Source organism: Rhyacophila brunnea, unplaced genomic scaffold (genome assembly GCF_057557595.1).
Source record: "Rhyacophila brunnea isolate RB1 unplaced genomic scaffold, BYU_Rbru_1.0 scaffold_6, whole genome shotgun sequence".
Classification (NCBI taxonomy): Eukaryota; Metazoa; Arthropoda; class Insecta; order Trichoptera; family Rhyacophilidae; genus Rhyacophila; species Rhyacophila brunnea.
In genome coordinates, this window is record NW_028233276.1 from 3,336,240 (window position 1) to 3,359,769 (window position 23,530).

Here is a 23,530-nt window from a genome sequence, read left to right on the forward strand (position 1 = left end):
TAGCGTGATCAATAATCCGTTACGATTGAGCACGTATTTCACTTATAGATAGATTGCCGTTATTTCAAAAATCGCGAAGTAATTGTCATGGGACGTATACAATGAATATGTAAGTACATTTAATAAATTATCATTACAAAATTATTATTTCTTTGTTATTTTAGGTGTTCGATACATTAAGAAACAATGAACCCGAAAAGCTATCAACAGTCATCGCCATTAAAGCGGACGTGTTACAAGAGGGACTCGCCATCTCTCCCGACGACAGACAAGACATTATCGACAACATATCTGTCGTGTTTCATTGTGCAGCTAATGTCAGGTATGCAATTACGTAATACTATATTCACATAAGAATCGATGTTTTAACAACTTAACAATATGCAACCGCTCTAAAGCATGTTAATACAGACCAATTATCACAGTAGGTATATATCACAGTAATATATCACAGACCGTGGAGATTAATGATTAAAATTGACCAAATTAGTACCTAAAATAAAAACTCTTTGCAGCTCACATCAAGCACAGGGATTGCACTAATTTTCTTGCGAGTTGTACCTACATGCAAAGTTGTGTTTCGGGAATTCTCGAGAGTTTTTCGAGATTTTCGATCCCGAATCTCGAGAATTAAAATTTTTAACATTTCGGGAAATCCTGGATCTCTAGAATCTTTTCTCGGGATTCGGGATTTCTTTATTAACAAATATTAATTGAAAAAATGGTTTTTCTATATGAAAAAAGTGAACAGAAAATACAAAACATTCAAAGACTGATCGGAGTATTTAACACAATTAGCCAACTCAAACGCGAGCGCAATTTTTCATCATCAGGGAATTTTGTGTCTGAAAAGCGTGTTCGATTGTCAGACGCAGCGATTGACAGTCTGTGTTTTTTGAAATTCTATTTTAATAAGTAATGTTTTAAATTATTTTTGTTTTCCTACTTCTATTTGTTTGTCTTTTTAAATAAATAAAAAAAAATCATATTTTTTTGGAATTTGTCTGTTTTTACACTGATTTTAGGATTTTCTAGTTTTTTTTTAAAATTTTTCGATATCACGAGAATTTTCGAGATTCCTTTTCTGGAAATCCCGAATCTCTAGGTTGAGATTTTCTGGGGAAATACCCAACTCTACCTACATATAGTATAATATACCTACATATTATTTACTTACGAAAGTTAAATTAGAGATAATGGAAAGATTTGGAAATAGCCGATATACTGAATTATTAGTTAGGTTAGGTTAAATTAGGTTAGGTTAGGTTGAGTGAGGTTTTCATTCTTGAATTCATGAATTTTGCGAAAATCGGCTATGAAAATTAACGCGGTTCCCGCCTGGCTTCCCTTAAACCGACTTGTACCACATTTTTTTTTTAATATGTTAGGTACTTAACTATAGATTTTCGGTGCTCCGGCTCCGTTCCAGCTCAAGGGTAAAATCCCATTGCTCCAGTGCTCCGTGCTCCTGCTCCGAGTTCCGCTCCAACGCTCTGGTTTCAACATCAGAAAAACTTTATCAAAATCTTCAATAACAATTTTATACTATAGTGCAGTAGGAGACAACGACTTCAGTTTATTTAAGGTTACACCGACTGAAAATGACTATATAATTAATAAATGCTTAGTTATATACATATGATGTCATTTATAGTAACTCGGTACCTACTTATTACAAAAATGGTCATAATATTACACCCTCCTTTGGGTATCATTAAGTCATTTTTCGTTTTATTTTATTTTAACAGTTTTTTTTATGATTTGGTTCCCTTGTGAAAATTTTGCCTGTGTGATAAACCGCCATTGGGTAATTACATTACAAAAATAGGATAGGTTGCCAGGATTTTTTATGCTTTCTTTATTTTTTTAAACAAAGATTCTTGCAATTTCTAATGAAGCGACCTGCACAGTGAAAAACCGCCACTGCTCTTCAATAGTTGTAATAATATTCGTATTTGTTCATTCATTTGCCGCCCTTTATAATGTGTCACCCCTAAGTAGCGCATGACCTGCTTACCTCCACAGGACTTCAATGAAATAATGCGAAGGATAATATTATCGGATTTATTGTGCACTCGCCATGACACAAAAGTATTCCGACATTCAATACTGATTATGACTAGAAAATGCTAATTATATCACGAGATACACGTTGTGTCTGCATTACAGATTCAATATAATGCCAATAAGGATGTCACTGTTTTGTTTGTGTGTAAAAACAACCAGAAGGCTAATGCCAGGTCCGGCTGGAGGCAATAGAACATAATATACATGTTCGAGAAAGTTTGCTGACGTTTGTCACATTAACGGTTTTACATATTTTTTTAAATGTCCACTAACGTAGGTAAATTATTGACATATTTTATAGCAGGGATTACATTTAAATTAAAGCATGCATGGAATAATCCCAACAGTAGACATATAAATTAAGAATATATTACAAATAGTTTGTGAACAGACACAATTATAATATGTTGTGTAATATTTACCTAATTGTTATTCTTGAGTAACGGCTCGATATATATATATATATATATATATAGCTGATATCACTCGGTTTTAGATATTTCCTACTCCTGACTACCCCCATCACCACAAAATATTTTACCACCTTGTTTAAATTACGTTTTAGAATACCCACCTCTTTCGTTTAAAAATAAATATCGGTTTTCTGACGTCACATTTTCATATTTCACATCAATTTTATTTTAAAAAAATCGGTATCTTAACTACCATTGTTACCTATTAAGCATTCATAATTTATTGTATTTAAAATTAAAAGTATCCTACAGTAAAGTAATTAACATCTACATATTTAATTTCCCATTGAATAGAACACGAAGAAACAGAACGGTGACAAAACAGAACAGCGACAAACAGAACACGAAGAAACAGGACGTTGACAGAACAGAATACTGATAAACAGAACTATGACATTTCAGGAAAAATATAACATTTAATATTGAAACTGTAGTAATTCTATATAGAATTTTAATAACACAGGGTTAATACACCGTAAAAAATCAAATTTTGTTATAATTTCAGCATTCCTAATCGCTGGAAAGCTCAATTAAACAGGACTCAACTTGGTGTTGCCGGAAGTTATGTACCTATATCTGTCTTAATCATTCTAATTTGTTCAAAATGCTTGGGTGACTAAGCACAGCGAAATAATGAGTTTAATAATTCTGTAGAGTTATGCAAGATTATCAAAATCAAGCAGATAAATTGAGGTTTTTATGCCAACATGTGATTGTATATTTTATATATAATTATTTCTTTTATAAATGTACGTCTAATTAATACTAATAGGTACGACAAAAATTGATTTTTTATTTTTCTACTGGCTGTTCTGTTTTGTCACTGTTTTGTTTTGTCCGGTTACCCTATAAACGATAATAAAAATTTACTTTAAGAGCGTACTTCAGTGAAACGGCAAATAATTTTCAACAGTAGGTGCGACGAAATTTCTCACTAGTCGCCAATCGGAGACAGACAGTCGAGGTGTCCGCACGTCGATTTTTTTTTGTCATGGCGTTGGATGAAAATATTCTTAAATCGTGTAAAGATGACTAAAAAACTTTACGTATGTACTTGGAAAAGAAAACAAGTCAATGAATATACTATTATTATTAGTAATATAACAATAAATATAACATTAAATGGACGCATGTTGGATTTTTATGACAAATTATATTTCGTTCGGCACGCGTCATTCGCACCATCCGCGCATCGCCTAGCCACGATATTTTTAGACCATGCCCCAACTGAAATATAGCCTTAACAGTATTTACTACCAACTGTCCAGACATGAACTCTTTTTAATAATAATAAAAAAATTGAGAATTGTTATTATGTTATGTATGAGTATAAATAAAAAGGAAACAATGTGGGTCAAAGTAAAACAAACGTTTTGTACCTAGATTCTACGAAGTTAATTTTAATATATACCTAGTTAATTTACGGTGATTTATTGCCTGGAATCGGGCCTGGCGCAGACAATCGGTGATGCCTAATGACAAAGATATCCGCATGTTGTATTTTAAATGCAAATTTCAAGTACAATCACGGATTGCTATTAGACTGAAAAATAATAAATTATTTTGTTATTTGCAAAACGCGACAATAAGGCTTCTGCTTAAACATTCACGACAGTGGACAGTTAGACATTTTTAATTAATATTCGTCATTTATTTTGAATTATCGATTCCAGCACTTGCCAACCTTTAGTGCTTACACTTCCCCTTTATTTACTGATTCGCCAGTGGGTAGGTAGAGATTAAGGATTGCAATACCGAATGAAAATGTTAATACCGGTTTCTCGGCATTTCTTATTGAATACAGGCATTAATACCGGTATTTATTAAACATTGAAAAACAGAGGTAGGTGCTTATCAATATATATATATATAGCTATTAAAATCTTTTTTAAATATTAGTTTATAGCAAAAACCTACATACGTATACATACTACATATTATGTTGATATTTAAATACATTGATCATAATAATTGAAGAAATACTGATTCTTCACAAATAATTTGAATATATTGATAATTTTAACTAAAGCCCTCAAAAGTTCATCAACTGCAAATAAGTCCGGCTGCAGGAAAAGCTTCTTAAAGTAAGTCAAAGCTTGTACATTCATCAATAATTGAACATTTTTGTCACAGATGTTTTATATTTGTAAATAATATTATGATAATTCATCGCGACAACTACTTATATAAATATATATTTTGATGAAATTTGTTTTATTATTTTTTCACCTCTGTTGGATTCACTCAATATATTTTCATTTTAGCAGCACATAACGTATAATTCATTTTCAAAAACGTAAACGAGCATGCTTCTTTCTTAATACCGAAAATTCCGGTATTTTGGATTTTTGAAACCGATATTTCGGTATTGATAAATACTGGAATACTGATGTTGAAATACCGGTATTGCAATCCCTAATACAGATGTTATATCAGTATGTATATTACGAGGGTGGGTCAATAAGTCCTTAGAAAAGCCGACAGGTGGCGCGACTAGTACTGTAAGCGGTTTGTTTTCATGCAGCGGCACTACCGATTCAGTATGCTGCGAAGTTTCAATCAGATTGGTCGGGTTGTTGTGTGTTTCTCGTACATTTAAAAATTGTGGAAAATGGAAAAATGGAAAATGGAGAAAATTGAGTTTAGAGCTGTTATTAAACATTTTAATATAAAAGGGTTAACAGCAAAGGAAATAAAAAATGAGTTGGATTTAGTTCACGGCATATCTGCTCCTTCACTTGCAACTATTTATAACTGGTTAAATGAATTTAAACGTGGTCGTACATCAACAAAGGATGAACCACGCTCAGGACGTCCTGTAGAGGTGACTACACCAGAAATGATCAATAAAATCCACGATATGGTGTTAAGTGACCGAAGATTAAAGTTGAGTGAGATAATTGAGGTTACAGGGATCTCAAAAGGTAGCGTCATTTCTATTTTACATGACAAATTGGGCATGAAAAAAATTTCTGCAAGATGGGTGCCGCGTTTGCTCACAGTCGACAATAAACGCAATAGGGTGGTGGCCTCTAAAGCCCTGTTGTCGCTCATGCAACGCAATCCGGATGAATTTTTTCGTCGCTTTGTGACTGTAGATGAAACATGGATACACCACTATACTCCCGAGACGAAAGAACAGTCAAAGCAGTGGATTGCGAAGGCAAACCATGTCCAAAGAAGGCGAAAACCGTAAAATCAGCTGGTAAGGTTATGGCTACTGTATTTTGGGATGCACGTGAAATTATTTTCGTTGACTATTTGGAAAAAGGAAAAACAATAACAGGGGATTATTATGCATCTTTATTGGACCAGCTAAAAAACAAAATTGAAGAAAAACGGCCTCATTTAAACAGGAAAAAAATCCTCTTTCATCAGGACAATGCCCGTGTTCACACATGTTTACGATCAATGGCTAAAATTGAAGAATTGAAGTTCGAATTGGTCGACCACCCACCGTATTCGCCAGATTTAGCCCCCAGTGACTTTTTCCTTTTCCCAAACTTAAAAAAATGGCTAAGTGGACAACGTTTTTTTTCAAATGAAGAAGTCATCGATCGGACAAATGCTTATTTTGAGGACCTTCCGAAAACTTATTTTTCTGACGGTTTAAAAAAAATTGAGAAACGTCTAACCAAGTGTATTGAGCTCCAAGTAGATTATGTTGAGAAATAAAAAAAAAATACAAAAATAAAAACTGTTTTAATGCTTTTTTCTAAGGAATTATTGACCCACCCTCGTATTACAGAGGCGACGGATGGAAATAGGCTGTTAAGATCCGATATAAATAGTGCACATTAAGCTTTTGTCAGTCATTCGTATTTGTTTTTATTGAACTAAGACTACAATTTATAGATGGTGTTGGTTATTTTTTTTAAATCAATTAAACATTAAGGGGGATCCTTATACCAGCAGAGGCACCTAGCGGAAAAATACGAAGCTTGCAATTTGAGACATTTTTTTGATAATTTACAATTTCAACTGTATTAATTAATTTTATAAATAAAAATGATTTCAAATTATACACATTTATATTTTTATAAAAATCGATGTTTTTTTAAATAAATAAGTATAAACAATATTAAAACGATGAATTAGTCAAAAATCAACACAATCAAAAATTGAAAACTTAATAAAGTAAATTTTAATAATAAATATGACCATAAATATAATGTAATAATAACGTTATTCGTGACATAAATATGTAACAAATACACACCTTTTTACAATTATTGTAAGTTTATCTTTGACTTAAAAAAAATCTTTTTAATGTTTTCTGATACATATTTATTAATTATTAAGGTTGAAATTATAAATTATCAAAAAAATGTCTTAAATTGCAAGCTTTGTATTTTTCCGCTAGGTGCCTCTGCTGGTATTCTGGGGTATAAGCATCGCCCTTAAACCTTGCCTAAACCAAACCATAGTAGTTTTGGATTGTTATGGGCGATTCGACAAAATAGTGGACATTTTTTCATTCATACTAATTATTTGTTTTTGTTGAATTTAGCATAGGTACATATTATACAATATTATGTTGTAGGTTAGTTTTTTAAAATTCATTAAGGCGAAGTCTGCACTGAACCTTTTTTAAAGAGGCACCTAGCGGAAAAATACGAAGCTTGCAATTTGAGACATTTTTTTGATAATTTACAATTTCAACTGTATTAATGAATAAATATGTACCTATCTGAAAACATTAAAAAGAAAAATATTTTTTATTTTAAGTCAAAGATAAACTTACAATTGTAAAAAATGTAATAAAATGTGAATTTGTTGAATCGGACCGCACCCTATTATTACATATATTTTATGGTCATATTTATTATTAAAATTTAGTTTATTAAGTTTTCTAAGCATCACCTAAGAGATTTTTGACTAATTCGTAGTTTAATATTTTTTATATCTATTTTAAAAAACATCGATTTTTATAAAAAATATAAATGTGTATAACTTGAAATCCTTTTTATTTATATCAAATTTTATTTATGTATGGTCCTAATATTGAAGCTTGATTTGATATAAATAAAAAGGATTTCAAGTTATACACATTTATATTTTTTTATAAAATCGATGTTTTTTAAAATAAATATAAAAAATATTAAAACTATGAATTAGTCAAAAATCTCTTAGGTAGAAAACTTAATAAACTAAATTTAAATTATATATATGACCATAAAATATATGTAATAATAGGGTGCGGTCCGATTCAACAAATTCACATTTTATTACATTTTTTACAATTGTAAGTTTGTCTTTGACTTAAAATAAAAAATATTTTTTTTTAATGTTTTCAGATACATATTTATTCATTAATACAGTTGAAATTGTAAATTATCAAAAAAATGTCTCAAATTGCAAGCTTCGTATTTTTCCGCTACGTGCCTCTTTAAAAAAGGCTCAGTGAAGACTTCTCCTTAAACCCTGCCTCAACCAAACGATAGTAGATAAAAAATATTATTCTATCTATAAAATATCCAAAATTATGTATGGTTTTATGGTATAATTTTAGATGCCTATTTTATAGATAAACGAATATTTTTGACTACTATCTATCATGAAGTACTACCATCTGTAAATAAAATTGTAGACTTAGTTCAATGAAAACAAATACGTATAACTGACAAAGTTTATTGTAGACTATTTATGTCGGATCTTAACAGCCTACCTCCACCCTTCGCCACTGGTATATTATGTTCGTTATAATATCCTACTCAACACATTATATATAATATAATCTACTTTTCCACAAAAACTTCTGTAGGTTTATCTACTCATATAATTGTTTATTTATTTATTTGAGTTTGTTTGTATTTAGGCACAAATAGTGAGATGATTTCTAAGAATATCCTCAGTTTTTGGTGTAGTACAGAGCATCACGCATAGACGTTCCTTGGAAAAGTACCGCCCTTAGAAAAAAATAAAAATTCCACCCCATTTTTTTTTACTAAATCGACTCAAATTAGTCTGTTTATACAATCTCTTCGGCATCTAGACATTTTTAACTCTTTTCCATAGCAGTAATGTATTATTTAATTATTTATATTTTTGGATGAGCAAAAAATGAACATTATCGATTTATTTCTAAACATCGTAGGCGTTATTCAAGGATTTGGGAATGTCTCTCATCATTTAGTTGGCGCAGCCCTCGAAATGGAAAAGTTTACGAACCGGAGCGCTCGACAATTTTCTGAAGATATTTACATAGTTATCAAATTTTATGTGTATTTTATAAAAATAAGTGTGTTAGATTTTCTATTATATGACAGTCAAAATATTTTTTCCACGAGACGAAGCGATAATTTTACTAATTTCACGAGGCGGAACGGCGCACCGGTTCATTTCGGGCCGAGTTGGCGACAGATCATTAACAGTAAAATTGCATTTATTTCTCAAAAAAATATTTGGAGACTCATTTTTATTAAATTTGCCGCCATTGGAATAACTGCCTTACCCCTGGGGACGTTACTGGCATCGTGTAACAATATGAAGAAGACACTCACGTTATATTCGTGGTCATCAATGCATTATTAAATATATTCTCACCCCATTACAATACATAATAATATAAAAAATCTATTAGGTAAATATATACAAACTCATAAAATATCTAGTCTTGTATTGGGGTTTATTACTGACCAATATGCTTTAATTGGGCTTTCTTTAGAGATTACAAGATTACATTTGTTACGTACATAAATGTCAAACAGTGACAACTCATGAAACAATATACCTATAAATGTACCTAAACAAAAGAAGGTTGGAATCAAGGAGTTGGAAAAAAGAAACAAAACTATGTCACATCTAACACCTGCACAAAAACTAACCATAATAGTGCCTGTACGCGTGCATGGATTTACTGGCGGCAATAATGTTTATTTTAAACTATCATGACAATAACTCTTTACACGTAAAAGTGCTGACTGTCTCTCCAATTCATTCTTTAAAGAGTGAGCGACACGCGATGTTAACATTGTATGGTACTATTTCGTACTAGTATGGTACTATCTGACAGCTACCTACTGAAAATCGGTCAACTTGAAAATTCGTTTTTTTACCGGCAGATTCGCCACTATCGTTCTACTGCACAGGCGTAGATTGGAAAAAATTTCCTGTCACATGAAAATTCAGAAGCTTCCAAACTTGGTTGATTCATGTATGCAATCTTGCCAACTGCAGGATAATACATGTTTACCCATACATTTTCTTATTGTCAACAGTAAATCCATGCACGTGTAAACGGGGTATAAGTGCGAGTGAGAAAGCATGTGTATCATCTCCTATGTGTTAGAGTTAATATATAATACATATGAATGAAGGAGTTAGATTTAAGGATGTGAGGCCGGGTGACGAATGTGCGTAGGGCAAACACTGCGAGTACTTACCTATGAGTTGCTGAAATATATTATAGTTTTTGTGTAAAATATAAAGTTTTGTAGTAAATACGTACTCTGTCTCTTTAATAATATTGAGGTCACATCTTTCAGAGCAGTGTTACCACCTCTAAAACTTTCATAAACACAATGTCAATATTTTTCACCGACATCTTATGTTTACAGGTTCGACCAGACATTGAAGGGAGCAGTTACAACAAATACTCTAGGAACGAAAAAAGTTCTACATCTAGCAAAAGAAATTAAAAACTTAGATGTAAGTATTTTTCGTTGCAATAAAATTGTGAAAAATAGACACAGAATCAACGTCAAGTGGTTTCTTCTAAATTTTCTGTACTGGAGACATCTAATGTTTTTTTTAAGAAAACCTTTATAATTAAATTAATAGATGTCTCAAAGTAGAATTATTCAAGGTTCGGTTCTCAGCTATATTTAGTAATGTGAGAAACTTTCTCAACTACAGAAGAAAATTATCATAATTGTTATTGGATAACATAGGTATCCAATATTAATTATAGTTACATCAGGCAACATTGTTTAGGCAAAGCTGAGATAATTATTAACGGTTTTAATGTTTTGCCTTTTCTTAAATACACAATAAATTAACAAAATGCAACTCAATTCAAAACAGTTTCATAATAAGATCAATGAACATTTTTAATACATTCAATGTTATGTGTTCTCGAAGAAGTTGAAGGTTTTATTAATAGATGGCAGTCATAATTATTTTTTAGATTGTTTGATCATTTTCCCATAAAAAAATATTTTAATATGGGTAGATACTTGTTTACCATGTTATTATCACCAAGTACACTCATACTTTGGTAGTAATTTACTTCATTTTCCAATATTTATATATAGTATCATCTTCTATGATTAATTTTAATTATATGCCACAGGTTTTTGTGCATGTTTCCACCGCATACTGCCATTGCAACAGAGAGGTGTTGGAAGAATGTTGCTACCCGCCTCCTCACAATCCTGACAAGATAATCGACATAGTGTCCTGGATGGAAGATGAAATGCTGGACTCGATCACACCAAAGTAAGTGGGACAATGTTCTCATAATTATTATAAACATTATGAATTTCGATACTACCCTATTCTTAGATTATTATGTACATCATGAAACGCCGCGACCATACATAAAATAAATCGTTTGTAGATTGGATAGATGTCAGCGCTCGAAATGAAATAGTTTACGAACCGGAGCGCTCGACAAATTTTCTGAAGAAATTTACATAGTCATCAAATCGTATGTGTATTTTATAAAAATAAGTGTGTCAGATTTTCTATGGCCTATATAGCTCAGACGGTCAACATATTTTTTCCACGAGACGGAGCGATACTTTTACGAATTTCACGAGTCGGAACGGCGCTCCGGTGCGTTCCGTTCCATTTCGAGCCCTGATAGATGTTAACAAAAAACATGACACTTCCGTGTTACCTACTACTTTTGAAGATGAGTCCATAAACATATTCTACGTAATTTTAATTGGAAATGCAATATATGGATGAATAGTGTTTTACCCAAAGCATATAAAAATGTTAATATCGTAACATTAAAACTTTACCATAAAGATGACATTTGGATATATCTATCCCTTTGGCTGTCGATTGACATTATTACAAATAATTTGAAAGCTGGACTTCTAGACTTGAAAGATGAATAAATTCTTAAGGCTATATATACTTCAGCTGGGGCACTGTCTAAAACGATCGTGACTACGTGACGTGAAGATTGTGCAAACGACGCGTGCAGAACAAAACATAATTTGTCATAAAAATCCAACATGCGTCCATTTAATGTTAAGTTTATTGTTCTATTAGTAATAATAATAATATATTCATTGACATATTTTCTTTTTCAAGTAAATGGGTAACGTTTTTTAGTCATCTTTACACGATTTAAGAATTAATTCCCCCGTCGCCATCACAAAACAAATTGACGTGTTCACAGCTCGACTATCGCTCTCCGATTGCCAGCGAGTCCGAAATTTTGTCACACCTATAGTTGAAAATTATTTGCTGTTTCACTGAAGTACCGTCATAATAATTTTGAAATTGTTCTAAATTCAAATCATTCTAAATAAATGCATTGACATTGTGCATGCGGAGAATGTCATCAAACTGTCCATAATGCCTGTTACAACAAACCCAATGTTGCTAGAATATTAAAAAATATTATGATATAGATAAGTTATGATAGTAATTTTTTATTAACTCATCTTCTATATTATTGATAATTTCAGATTACTGGGAGGTCTGCCGAACACATACGCGTACAGCAAAAGTTTGTCGGAACATTTCGTCTCATTACATGCCGAGCATTTCCCAGTGGTCATTGCCAGACCATCAATAGGTAATAATTTACAATAAAAACATAATAATAATTATTCACAACGTACTACTAAATGTATGATTCGAGAGATATAATATAAGTATAATCAGGTACCAAATTAATAAAGATAGAGTAATGTTTGTATCTGCTGTGAACATTGATATACTACTGGATGAATCATATGCTTCTTAAAATGACGCGCGATTTTCAGCGAGTCGGCCTTTGTTAAAACTTACTGAGTAAGCCCGGTCTAGCTTGCATCTTACTCTAACTAATAGTCAGCGCATGACGACTTGCTCTGTCTGTTTTGCGTTGCAGCCACCCTTAGGTTCACTATTCCAAGAACGCAAATTTAGTTTTACAGCCAGGGCAATACGGGTGAAATTCGGGAATCCATGTTAAGGGTCTTAACGCATTATACCTACAAGGAAATGTTATAAGACGATATTCGTTATATCTTTTGTGGTACATTTTTAAAATGACACTTGTATGGGAACTGCTCATCTAGTAGTATATCAATGGCTGTGAAATAGTCACAAAATATTCACTTCTTAATTGATATTATGTTGTGGATTCAATTCCCGCCTTTAAAAAGTATTTATCGAAGAATGGGTAACTATAATTTCTCAGAAGACACATATTCTATTATTTTAACTGGTTCTATGCCTTCAGCGAGTTTTCTCACTCAATGAGGCCGTGATCAACAAGCCGCACATACAAATTTCGTGAGTTATCTCGTCCGACTTTAAAAATTACTAGTCACTGTAGATTGATTTGCATAATCTAAAATTAAATATTATTATATTATATTATTTGAATAATAATCATGAAAAAATACTAAGCAACAAATTATCGGTATTACAGCGATTTTAGTAAGAGCTTCGCTGTCGTCGTTAAAAATCTGCGGCTTGTCAGATACTGCCATAGTAATATCGTGAGACGTAGAATAGGTTAATTCAGTGGCATACAAACAAAAAAATTAATACAATATTTATTATATTTTTATTTTACAATAACTCAAATTATTTAAATGATTTTATCGAAGCACTTTCTGATTTTATTTTTCATTTCATATAATTTCACCAAAATAAATCTTATAAATTATCATACAACCACTAAGTCAGCTGAATCTATTGACAATGAAAAGAATAAAACCATAAACCATTATAGGTCATAAACTTCTTTCATTTTTCAAACATACAGTTTTGTTTTTCTGGTTATGTGTAGGCTAATTACTAGCCAACGTATTTCATTGTATGATACACATATTCCTTTAAGATGTTACTGCTGGCTTCCATTCATTAAAGTTGCCAAATAAGTTATAATAATCTATGAATTTAGTTGAGACAGATTAGTGTTACTGTACATAATTTAAATATGCCAACAAACCACAGAAATCCAAACGTACAAATACCTAGATGCCCTGAGAATTGCATCATCATCATCATCAGAACATATTCATGCCATACACGGATATATTGTCAATTTGCTTGATCGAACATTTTCTTATACGTGAAGGTGTTTTGTTAGGTACGAGTAATAATGAGATTATCATATTTCTTGATTTTAGTAATTGCATCATTACAAGAGCCAATGCCTGGATGGATAGAAAACCTCAATGGACCTACGGGACTTATAGTTGGCGCAGGAAAAGGTATGTTGGTTGTACAAAAAGAATAAAAAAATACCGATTAACGTTGTAATTCAACAATACATAATATTTCAAAACTACATATTATATATACTAGTTTATAATATCTAGTATTTTGAAGCATTTACAATCTCATCAGTGGAACCAGCTGGTGACAGCCAGCTATTTCGCTAGACATTTATATCCAGATTGGTATCCTAACCACATAGTGGATTTTACACCGTTTCACCGCGGAGCATTTAATTACTATTTAATTACCACATTTTAATAACACGCTAATAATATCTAATGGCCCCCTAATGAGGGCATGGGAATGAATAATATTTTTATGATATAATGAACGCACCTGATTTATATTTTTTAAACATGGTATCATCCAAAATGAAATTAAAATGGTTCAATTAGATAATACATCAATTTAAAGTAAACGATCTATCTCACTGAGTTAATAAAAACCAAGAGCTATTAAGTATATATGGATTGACTTTTTTAATGGACATCACATGCAAGAATCTTACATTGACGTAGGTATGTCAATCGTTTGAAGGTAAAACTTATTACATAAGATTTTGATAATTCTTTGATAATAAGGTTTCAACATAATTCTTCATTTTTAAATAAATATTTTTTTCTTTATTTGCATTAAATGTATATACAGTATAACCCCTATTTTACGTTTTTTAAGGGACTGAAAAAAAAAACCTAATTGGAGGGAAAATGTAAAATGGGGGGGGGGGGGGGTATTGAAAAAAGAACATTTAAATTTTATGTTTCTAAAAAAATAACGTTTTATTAAAAAACAACATTCAATTAAAATTATTATTGAAAAATCGTTCGAATGTCACGACCCAATCATCGTCAAGCGCGTGTAACTCGCATATTTTGAATATTTCCGACGTAAATCGCGGGAAAGAAAAGCGTCAATGCGGGTATTAAATGTACTGAAATACATCGGGACTGAAAAAAATACACGCAATTGCCGGGAAAACGTGAATTCCGGGCACGTAAAAACGAGGTTATACTGTATTATAATAATAATGAAAGAATACAAAAAAGGCTATAAGATGTTGTATTACTATAAGAGACTATTGAAAAAGAGTATTTGTCACATGACTTTTACTTGGCACATGTTTGTTAGTAAAGTAATCGTATTTCTACAGTTTGGCTAGGCTTTCGGCAAAAATTTTGTATTCTTTGATAATTTTTAAAGAACTACGAAGAAATAATTTCCAAAGCCAATTTTATTTTGACCATAGCAAGATAAGATAAATATTCGATAATACTAGCATATTCAATAATATTCATTGATTTTATTTTTCAGGAGTTTTACGATCAATGCATTGCAAGGAGCATTTTCTGGCTGACATTATGCCAGTCGACGTTTGTGCCAACGCTTTGATTGCCTTAGCATTTAAAGCCGGAACAATAAAGTAAGTCCAGAACTGAAAATAATAATTGTGTTATAGCTTGTACCATAATATTATGTCTCCAATTAAAGCCAATATTGAAGTAAACGAATTTATAAATAATTTTTATTTCTTTACGATATTAACATAACATGACAGTCAATGACGACTGGTAGTTTCAATAATAATTCTTTGGGTACACAAAAAACCTACTGCGTTTGAACCATTGATATACTACTAGATGAGCAGTTCCCATACAAGTGTCATTTTAAAAACGTACCACAAAAGATATAACGAATATCGTCTTATAATATTTCCTTGTAGGTATAATGCGTTAAGACCGTTAACATGGATTCCCGAATTTCACCCGTATTGCCCTGGCTGTAAAACTAAATTTGCGTTCTTGGAATAGTGAACCTAAGGGTGCTGCAACGCAAAACAGACAGAGCAAGTCGTCATGCGTTGACTATTAGTTAGAGTAAGATGCAAGCTAGACCGGGCTTACTCAGTAAGTTTTAACAAAGGCCGACTCGCTGAAAATCGCGCGTCATTTTAAGAAGCATATGATTCATCCAGTAGTATATCAATGGTTTGAACGAAAAATTGTTTTTCGATGAAGAAAATTTGCTTTGATTTGCTACTAGAGTGAATAATGTAATATCATTAAACAATTCAATACTCAAGTAATATCCAACCACAGCAAGATAAATAACTGTTAATTGCATTAGACCTCATGGGGCTTAAAATGAACTGCTTTACATGTATATTCCTTAAATTAAAATGGGCATACGGACAAATTAAAACCAAACCCAAATCAAACTAATCGCTTAATTCAGTAACCTATTATCACCTATATAAAAACATGAAAAATGTCTCAATCTTTTTGTGATGCATATATTTTTTACGCTGTAATAAATATAAGTATAATAAATTCCTTCACATACAGTCAGTCATAGCAATACTCACGCACCCATTCATTTTATTATTATTAACATAATAATGCCAAACTATAGTTAATGCTGCGATAGATAAGTAATGACACTGATGAGTTATAGATGTTAATTATCAGGTGTAGGTACCAATGTCATATTGTATTAAGTGATGTTTCTTTAATAAAATAATTGTAAGGAGTGCTCTGCACTTGTGTGGCTTTAGAGCAGCCGCCACTGATGTAAACACATTTTCTCTTTCAAACTAATATAGTTAATCCTTTTTCAGATCAAAGGAGCCAACCGTCTGCAATCTAACAGAATCAGGAGTAAATCCGATAACATGGGGCAAAGCTTTGGCACTAGGTAAATTAATACACTAAGGCCATCCTCCCACGGCGCAACTGAAATCTGATGGAACTGGTTTGTGAAGGAACTCATAAACTGACCAATGTGATGCTTCGCACACGGCGCTACTGAAACCCAGTTGAAATAATAATCACATAACCTCAAACTATCAAACTGGACTGTCAGCTGTGTTGTACACAAACTGACAATACGCGCGCTGCAGCGTTTACAATTATGTTATTTTAATTTTCCGATTAATATTTACTTTTGACGTCTCTGGTTGTTTTGGTTTTTACGATATGACGCTAGCGGCTTTACGAAGTGCTACCAATTTTGGTAAGAAAATATGATTTTTCACCGAAATCTAATGATGTTGGTACTACTGTTTTACGGTGACTGGAAACTTCAGAGACCGCGCGACTAGCATGTCGCATCTCTTCGCGACCGTTTTGAAGCTGAGAGATTCCAGTCTCGCCGTCAGCGAGCCGCCATTGAAATACATTAGCTAGATACTGGCTGGAATTTTAGTTTCAGTTCCGACGGACATAAGTTGCGCCGTGGGAGGATGGCCTAAAAGCTATTTGAACTAAAACATACCTAATATGTAATAGATTAAAAATATTAAAAACTTGATTTTTCATATTTAAAATCTTTTTGTAAGGCAAAGTGCAGTACTATTATATTTTTACTAGGAGCATCTAGCGATAGACAAAACATGCAATTTAATTTAATTTACTTATATATCAAAAACATTATACATATTGATATATAAATATTTATTATAAGGTACAGTTCTTTTTCCATATTTTCTTTTTAACACTACAACATGACATGAGCCACAGTTAAAATGTAGTATTAGCAGCTTGATTCGATATAAGTAAATAAAAAGTATTTCAAATATACACATTTTTATTTTTAAGAAAAATCTTGTCAAATGAATTTTTACCTTTCTTTTTCACATTATATAACAATATTTATGTTTTTCTTTGAATCCTTAAAAAGTATATATTTTCCTTTCAATGTTTTCAGATATGAAAAGTATAAATTATAAATAATTTTATTAAAATACATACTTAGTTGTTGCCAGTTTTAAAGCTGTTCGCACTATTATTAAATTATACTTATTATATATTGATTCATTTTCAGGCAGAAAGCATGTATATGACAATCCTTACACAATGATGCTGTGGTACCCAGACGGCTCCATAAAATCCAACTTGCCACTCCACATGTTTTGTGTGATTTTCTTCCATTACATCCCAGCGTACTTCATCGATTTTATACTTCTCATGTTTAGACAGAAGCCATTGTGAGTACAAAATTCATTTGTTTTATGTTTAGTATTATGTATTATACCCCGTTTACACATGCATGGATTTACTGCTGACAGTACGTATTATTACGGCCATAACAAGAAAATGCACGTGTACACGTATTATCATGAAAGTTGCAAGATTGCTTGCATGGATCAACAGAGTTCAGAAGCTTCTGAATTTTCACACAATAATTGGTACTTGCATGGTGGGTGTGGGTGGGCTCTATGAAGCCCATGCTCAAAAGTTTAATTTGTTACTCCTAAACAGTGGATGACTCTGTGTACACCTAAGAAAATAATGTATCAATTTAGTTTTATTATCCAAGGAATATAATACGTATTTATCACAGAACAGATATAATATAGAAAACCGATAGGCTATATTCAATACGCCGCATCTTGATGTAGGGTTTTGAATGTGTGTCCTACGAAAATGAAGCACGCATTATGCACGTGCAATAGTGTGTGTAATATACCAACATTAAATCAGCGTAAATGCATAAACCGAGAGCAGTTTTCAGTATTCGACGTAAAACGTATTCTTGACACGTGTCTAAGTTTAACCCGGATTCTTCCTTACTCGAGTCGGTTACCTGCTATCGCCTTACCCGTTATGTATTTCAATTCCCATTATTTCTGAGTTCCCTGGTATTTAAAAAATGTTAATGCATATACCCGTATTTAATTCGAATTTGCAGCAATATTGAAGCTACAAAATTCGTAATTCAAAATTATTTTTTGTCTAGTAGCAATGTATTATATTGTTATGATATCGGCTAGGTATAATATTTGAGGTATATACATATTCTTATCACAACATGTACCTAAGTAATGAAATGGTATACTATTTGAAAGTAAAAATAAATATAGTAGGATATGTGCAGGCAATGTTACAGAATGTAGTTAATGGAATTTGGTCAACTTTGTAGAATGTGAGCAATAGTACAGGGTGCCAGAATTAGATGAAGAAAATAGAAACCTATGCAATACTGTATATTTAACGGAATTATAACATTTGTATTCGTTCTGTTACAGCTTAGTAAATATTCAGAAACGCTTATCCGGTGGCCTCGAAGTCCTTCAGTACTACACACTAAAGCAGTGGATATTCAGCAATAACAATTACTTGGCAATCAATGATGAACTGAAAGGATCTGACAGGACGACACTATTCACCGACATGACCGCTGTCAACTGGAATGACTATATGAAGAATTACATCTTGGGTGCGAGGCAGTATTGCTGCAAAGAATCTCCCGATTCAATTCCAAGAGCGAGGAAACTGATCAACAGGTAAATAAAAAATCAATCTGGAAATCGTATTTTTTTGCTCAGTCTGCTGCACTACTTGGAATTATTGTTCACGGTACTCCACGGCGCCACGGCACACTATTTGAATGCAATAATAATGCATGTAATAAACATTTTGTAATGCTTTATAATCCCAGGATATTTTTTTATTCAATTTCAGGTTATACTGGGTAGATCGTTTCTGCAAGTTCACATTTTTTGCCCTTGTGTTTTGGTTCCTGTGGTCATATTCAACAGTGCTTCTGTCAACGGTAGAGGCAGGCTTAAGTTCAACTGCTATATTTCTACAATCAGCACCCTCTAATGATACATTATTCAACTAGAGATGCAAATACTACAGAATCGAATATATTATTTTCACTAATACTTCATTAAAATGTGCTTTAGAAGATAAGTTATGCAGAGATATTGTTATAATATTTTATATTGTGTAAGTGAGTTTCCTTAATATTGTTTGTAGACTAAGAAATTAATGACAAATTACTTAGAATAAGATAACACTAAAATTTATTTATAATATTGTTATTTGTTTTTATTATTTTAATATAATCTAGTTATAACCCCAATTAAATCTCACATGTTGGTTAATAATAATCAAAATTGATCAGTTTATATTATTATTCATCAAAGTATGGTAGCACAGGATAAAAATAATAATATTAAATCAAGTTACAATAAAATTGACTCTCAATTTACCGTGGTCATGTTAACTGGATGGCCATTAACCCAGGATGAAATAAAAGGGGGAAAAGATTTACCATTAACAATGTTTTCATACATCAATTTCATAGTGGGTGAGAAAAATACTTTTAAAATAAAAAAGTGCTACAAGTGATTCAATAGAATTCTCTGGAGGGAAATACATGTTATGAATGAATTCTTCTATCGGTTGGTATCCATTCACTCTCAACCTTTGCTCAGTATCGAGTAGAGATGTTAACAGCGCTCTAAATGGAAAAGTTTACGAACCGGAGCACTCGACAATTTTCTGAAGATATTTACATAGTTATCAAATTATAAAAATAAATGTTAGATTTTCTATTATATTGCCTATTATCTAGCTCAGACAGTCAAATTATTTTTTCCAAGAGATGGAGCGATAATTTTACCGATTTTACGAACCGAAACGGCGCTCCAGTCTATATCAAGCCCTGGGTGTCAATGTTAAAGTATCGCAATGTATGGCATTAAGATTATTATATTTCAATTTTTTTTACAGAAAATTATTATAATCCTGGTAATAGTTACGTAATAATAATATTTGTCGTTATGATACAAGATTTTTGATAGAAGAATTGGCTACCTATTATCTTTTATTATTTTCCCTAAAATCGAAAATATTGAAGGTATTCCGGGTATTTAAAATAAGTCATTTTATAATTTTTTTCACTAATATAACTTGATGGAAAGACATTGTAATAAAAATAACACTTAAATATTATTGCATAAGTATTATTTTTTTTTGTACTTATTCCACAATTTTATTTATCCACAAGACCGGTTTTGTCCTTGAGACATTCTCAATTGAATTTAAGTAAATTAAAGTAGTAATTTATGATGGTTTTTAATTTCTTTTTATCTTGACAATGTGTTTTTTATTATTTATCGGCAGTTTCTTCAGTTATTAGTGACATATTATCTACTATAAATCCTAATAATAATTATTATATAATATAGATTATAATACCATTCAGTGTAATAATATAATTAGTGTATATACAATAATTAATATCTCTAAGACTGTTTTAGTCCAAAATAATATTATTCATGTGTGATTTTTTTCTGTATAATGGATATACATACCTATTATTAATTGTGTACTGAGATTTTATTTCAATAAAGGGTAAAATCAAAGAGATAGTTTTTAATCTCTTTGGGTAAAATAGATTTGAGTTTTTAATAAAATATTTATTAACACCAAGAATAGAAGTAAAATGAATCCTACAACCTATTGAAGTATCTATAAGACAAAAAGTATCAACAATTACTTGACATACCTACCTACCTAGTCATTTATAATGACCATTATCAAACCCTGGATAATTAATTAATTACTTTTCTCTATAAATACCCATATGTGTAATTATAAATACTAGCTGAGCCAGCTGGTGGTCGCCAGTCTGTCTCGCTAGGTCTTGCAGACGGCTTGGCGGTGTTAGATTTTAATATAATTGTGAAGTATGGATAGATGGCACCATAGTTTTCCCTTCGGGATGGGTTTTTTATTCACGTCAGACAGTTTGACATGCTTCGCTGATTTGTCAGATTTACGATTTGCAAATCGTCATTTCCAATATAAATTTGTGCTCATATGCGTAGTCTATTCAGGAGTCTGGCCTTCACAATATCGTCTTACACCACCTTAGGCTGCTATGCCTAGCAGAACAGCTGGCAATCGCCGATTGCTACCACTGACATTTTAATTTTAATACAATATATCTGAAGGTATGTGCAGTTAAATATGATAAATAATTATACATCTCAATCATTCGAATTTAAAGCAATATATTATGCGATTATCATAAATAGCGATCCAATATAAGGTGATATTAATCTCCTTCGGGTCCCATTGAGATAATAGAAGAAGGTTAGCAGTATAAAAAATAAATTTAAACATTATTTTGTTTCATTGTCTATAGAAAATAAATGCTTGCAGCCATAGAATAATATTTAAAAAATCAAAATTTGAATTAAAAATTAACCTTAAACAATATAGTTTCCCGGTGCGGGACATTCATATTGAGATAAATGTTGATAAATAATGAAGCAATACATTTTATATCTGATAAGAATAGGAATTTATAAGACCTAAAGATGTGGAATCAGCTTAAAGAGGCCTTCATCCAGCAGTGGATTGATACAGGTTGATGACGATAATGACGATATAAATGGGTAGGTATATAAAATCACAAATTTAAAAAAATATAGCAGTTTAAATGACCAAGAAGAGTAGAATTAGGTTGGGATAACTTTCATCCAGCAGTGGATTGATCTTGGTTGATGATGATAATGACGATATTATGAATGGGTAAATATAATATCAGCAATTTTGATAAATCTAGCAATTAATATGACCGACAGAAATTCAAAAAACTTAGAGAGGCCTTCATCCACCGGTGGATTGATTCAGGCTCATGATGATAATGGAAATATAAATAGATATAATATTGTCTCTGTTCTGGCAGAACACACTAACTGGAGAATACTAGTTTTGAGTAATTTGACTTTGAAGTTGTTAAAATGTTTGAAGTAATGTGAGTTTATTAAATAATCGTAAAAAGGATGACTTTAAAATAAAGACTGTTTATTTGTTAAGACAGTTTCCAGACGGTAAAGTTTGAAATAAGGAACATTTTGGTACTAACTCAATATGTAATTTTTTGGAATTAGTGTCTTCTGCCAGAACAGTGACGATATAATATCACCGATTTTGATAAATACAGCAATTCAAATGACAGAAAGGAGTAGAATCAGGCATAGGAGGGCTTTATCCAGCAGTGGATGGGTTCAGGTCAAAGATGGTAAGGACGATAGAAATAGGTATAATGTGTAATATAGTAGTAGAATCAGGTTGCGGAACCCTTCATCCAGCAGTGGAATGATCCTGGTTGATGATGATGACGTTATGAATATGTAGATAAATGTAATATCACCAATTTTGACAACTACAGAAATTCATATGACAGAAAGGAGTAGAATGAGGCTAGGGAGGTCTTTATTAAGTAGTGGATTGGTTCAGGTCAATGATGATGATGATGACGATATGAATATGTAGATAAATATAATATCACCAATTTTGAAAAATACAAAAATTCATATTACAGAAAGGAGTAGAATCAGGCTAGGGAGGTCTTTATTAAGCAGTTGATTGATCCTGGTTGATGATGATGATGATATGAATATGTAGAAAAATATAATATCACCGATTTTGATAAATACAGAAATTCATTTGACAGAAAGGAGTAGAATCAGGCTAGGGAGGTCTTTATTAAGCAGTGGATTGGTTCAGGTCGATGATGATGATGATGACGATATGAATATGTAGGTAAATATAATATCACCGATTTTGATAAATACAGAAATTCATATGACAGAAAGGAGTAGAATCAGGCTAGGGATGTCTTTATTAAGCAGTGGATAGGTTCAGGTCGATGCTGATGATGATGACGACATGAATATGTAGATAAATATAATATAGCCGATTTTGATAAATACAGAAATTCATATGACAGAAAGGAGTAGAATCAGGCTAGAGAGGTCTTTATTAAGCAGTGGATTGGTTCAGGTCGATGAT

General features: G+C 31.8%; 1 protein-coding gene across 1 annotated transcript in view; it reads left to right on the forward strand.

The window, feature by feature from the left end:
* LOC147065102 (putative fatty acyl-CoA reductase CG5065) overlaps nucleotides 1-20,659 on the forward strand; it is a 77,966-nt gene extending 57,307 nt beyond the window's left edge. Inside the window, exons 4-13 of the mRNA XM_085957111.1 lie at nucleotides 165-322; nucleotides 10,100-10,190; nucleotides 10,834-10,979; nucleotides 12,188-12,297; nucleotides 13,847-13,930; nucleotides 15,249-15,357; nucleotides 16,552-16,628; nucleotides 17,757-17,919; nucleotides 18,961-19,218; nucleotides 19,397-20,659. Coding sequence (XP_085813237.1) covers nucleotides 165-322; nucleotides 10,100-10,190; nucleotides 10,834-10,979; nucleotides 12,188-12,297; nucleotides 13,847-13,930; nucleotides 15,249-15,357; nucleotides 16,552-16,628; nucleotides 17,757-17,919; nucleotides 18,961-19,218; nucleotides 19,397-19,559 — 1,359 coding nt within the window. The 3' untranslated portion in view covers nucleotides 19,560-20,659. The remainder of the gene's footprint in view (nucleotides 1-164; nucleotides 323-10,099; nucleotides 10,191-10,833; nucleotides 10,980-12,187; nucleotides 12,298-13,846; nucleotides 13,931-15,248; nucleotides 15,358-16,551; nucleotides 16,629-17,756; nucleotides 17,920-18,960; nucleotides 19,219-19,396) is intronic.
* The last annotated feature ends 2,871 nt before the right edge of the window (nucleotides 20,660-23,530 follow it).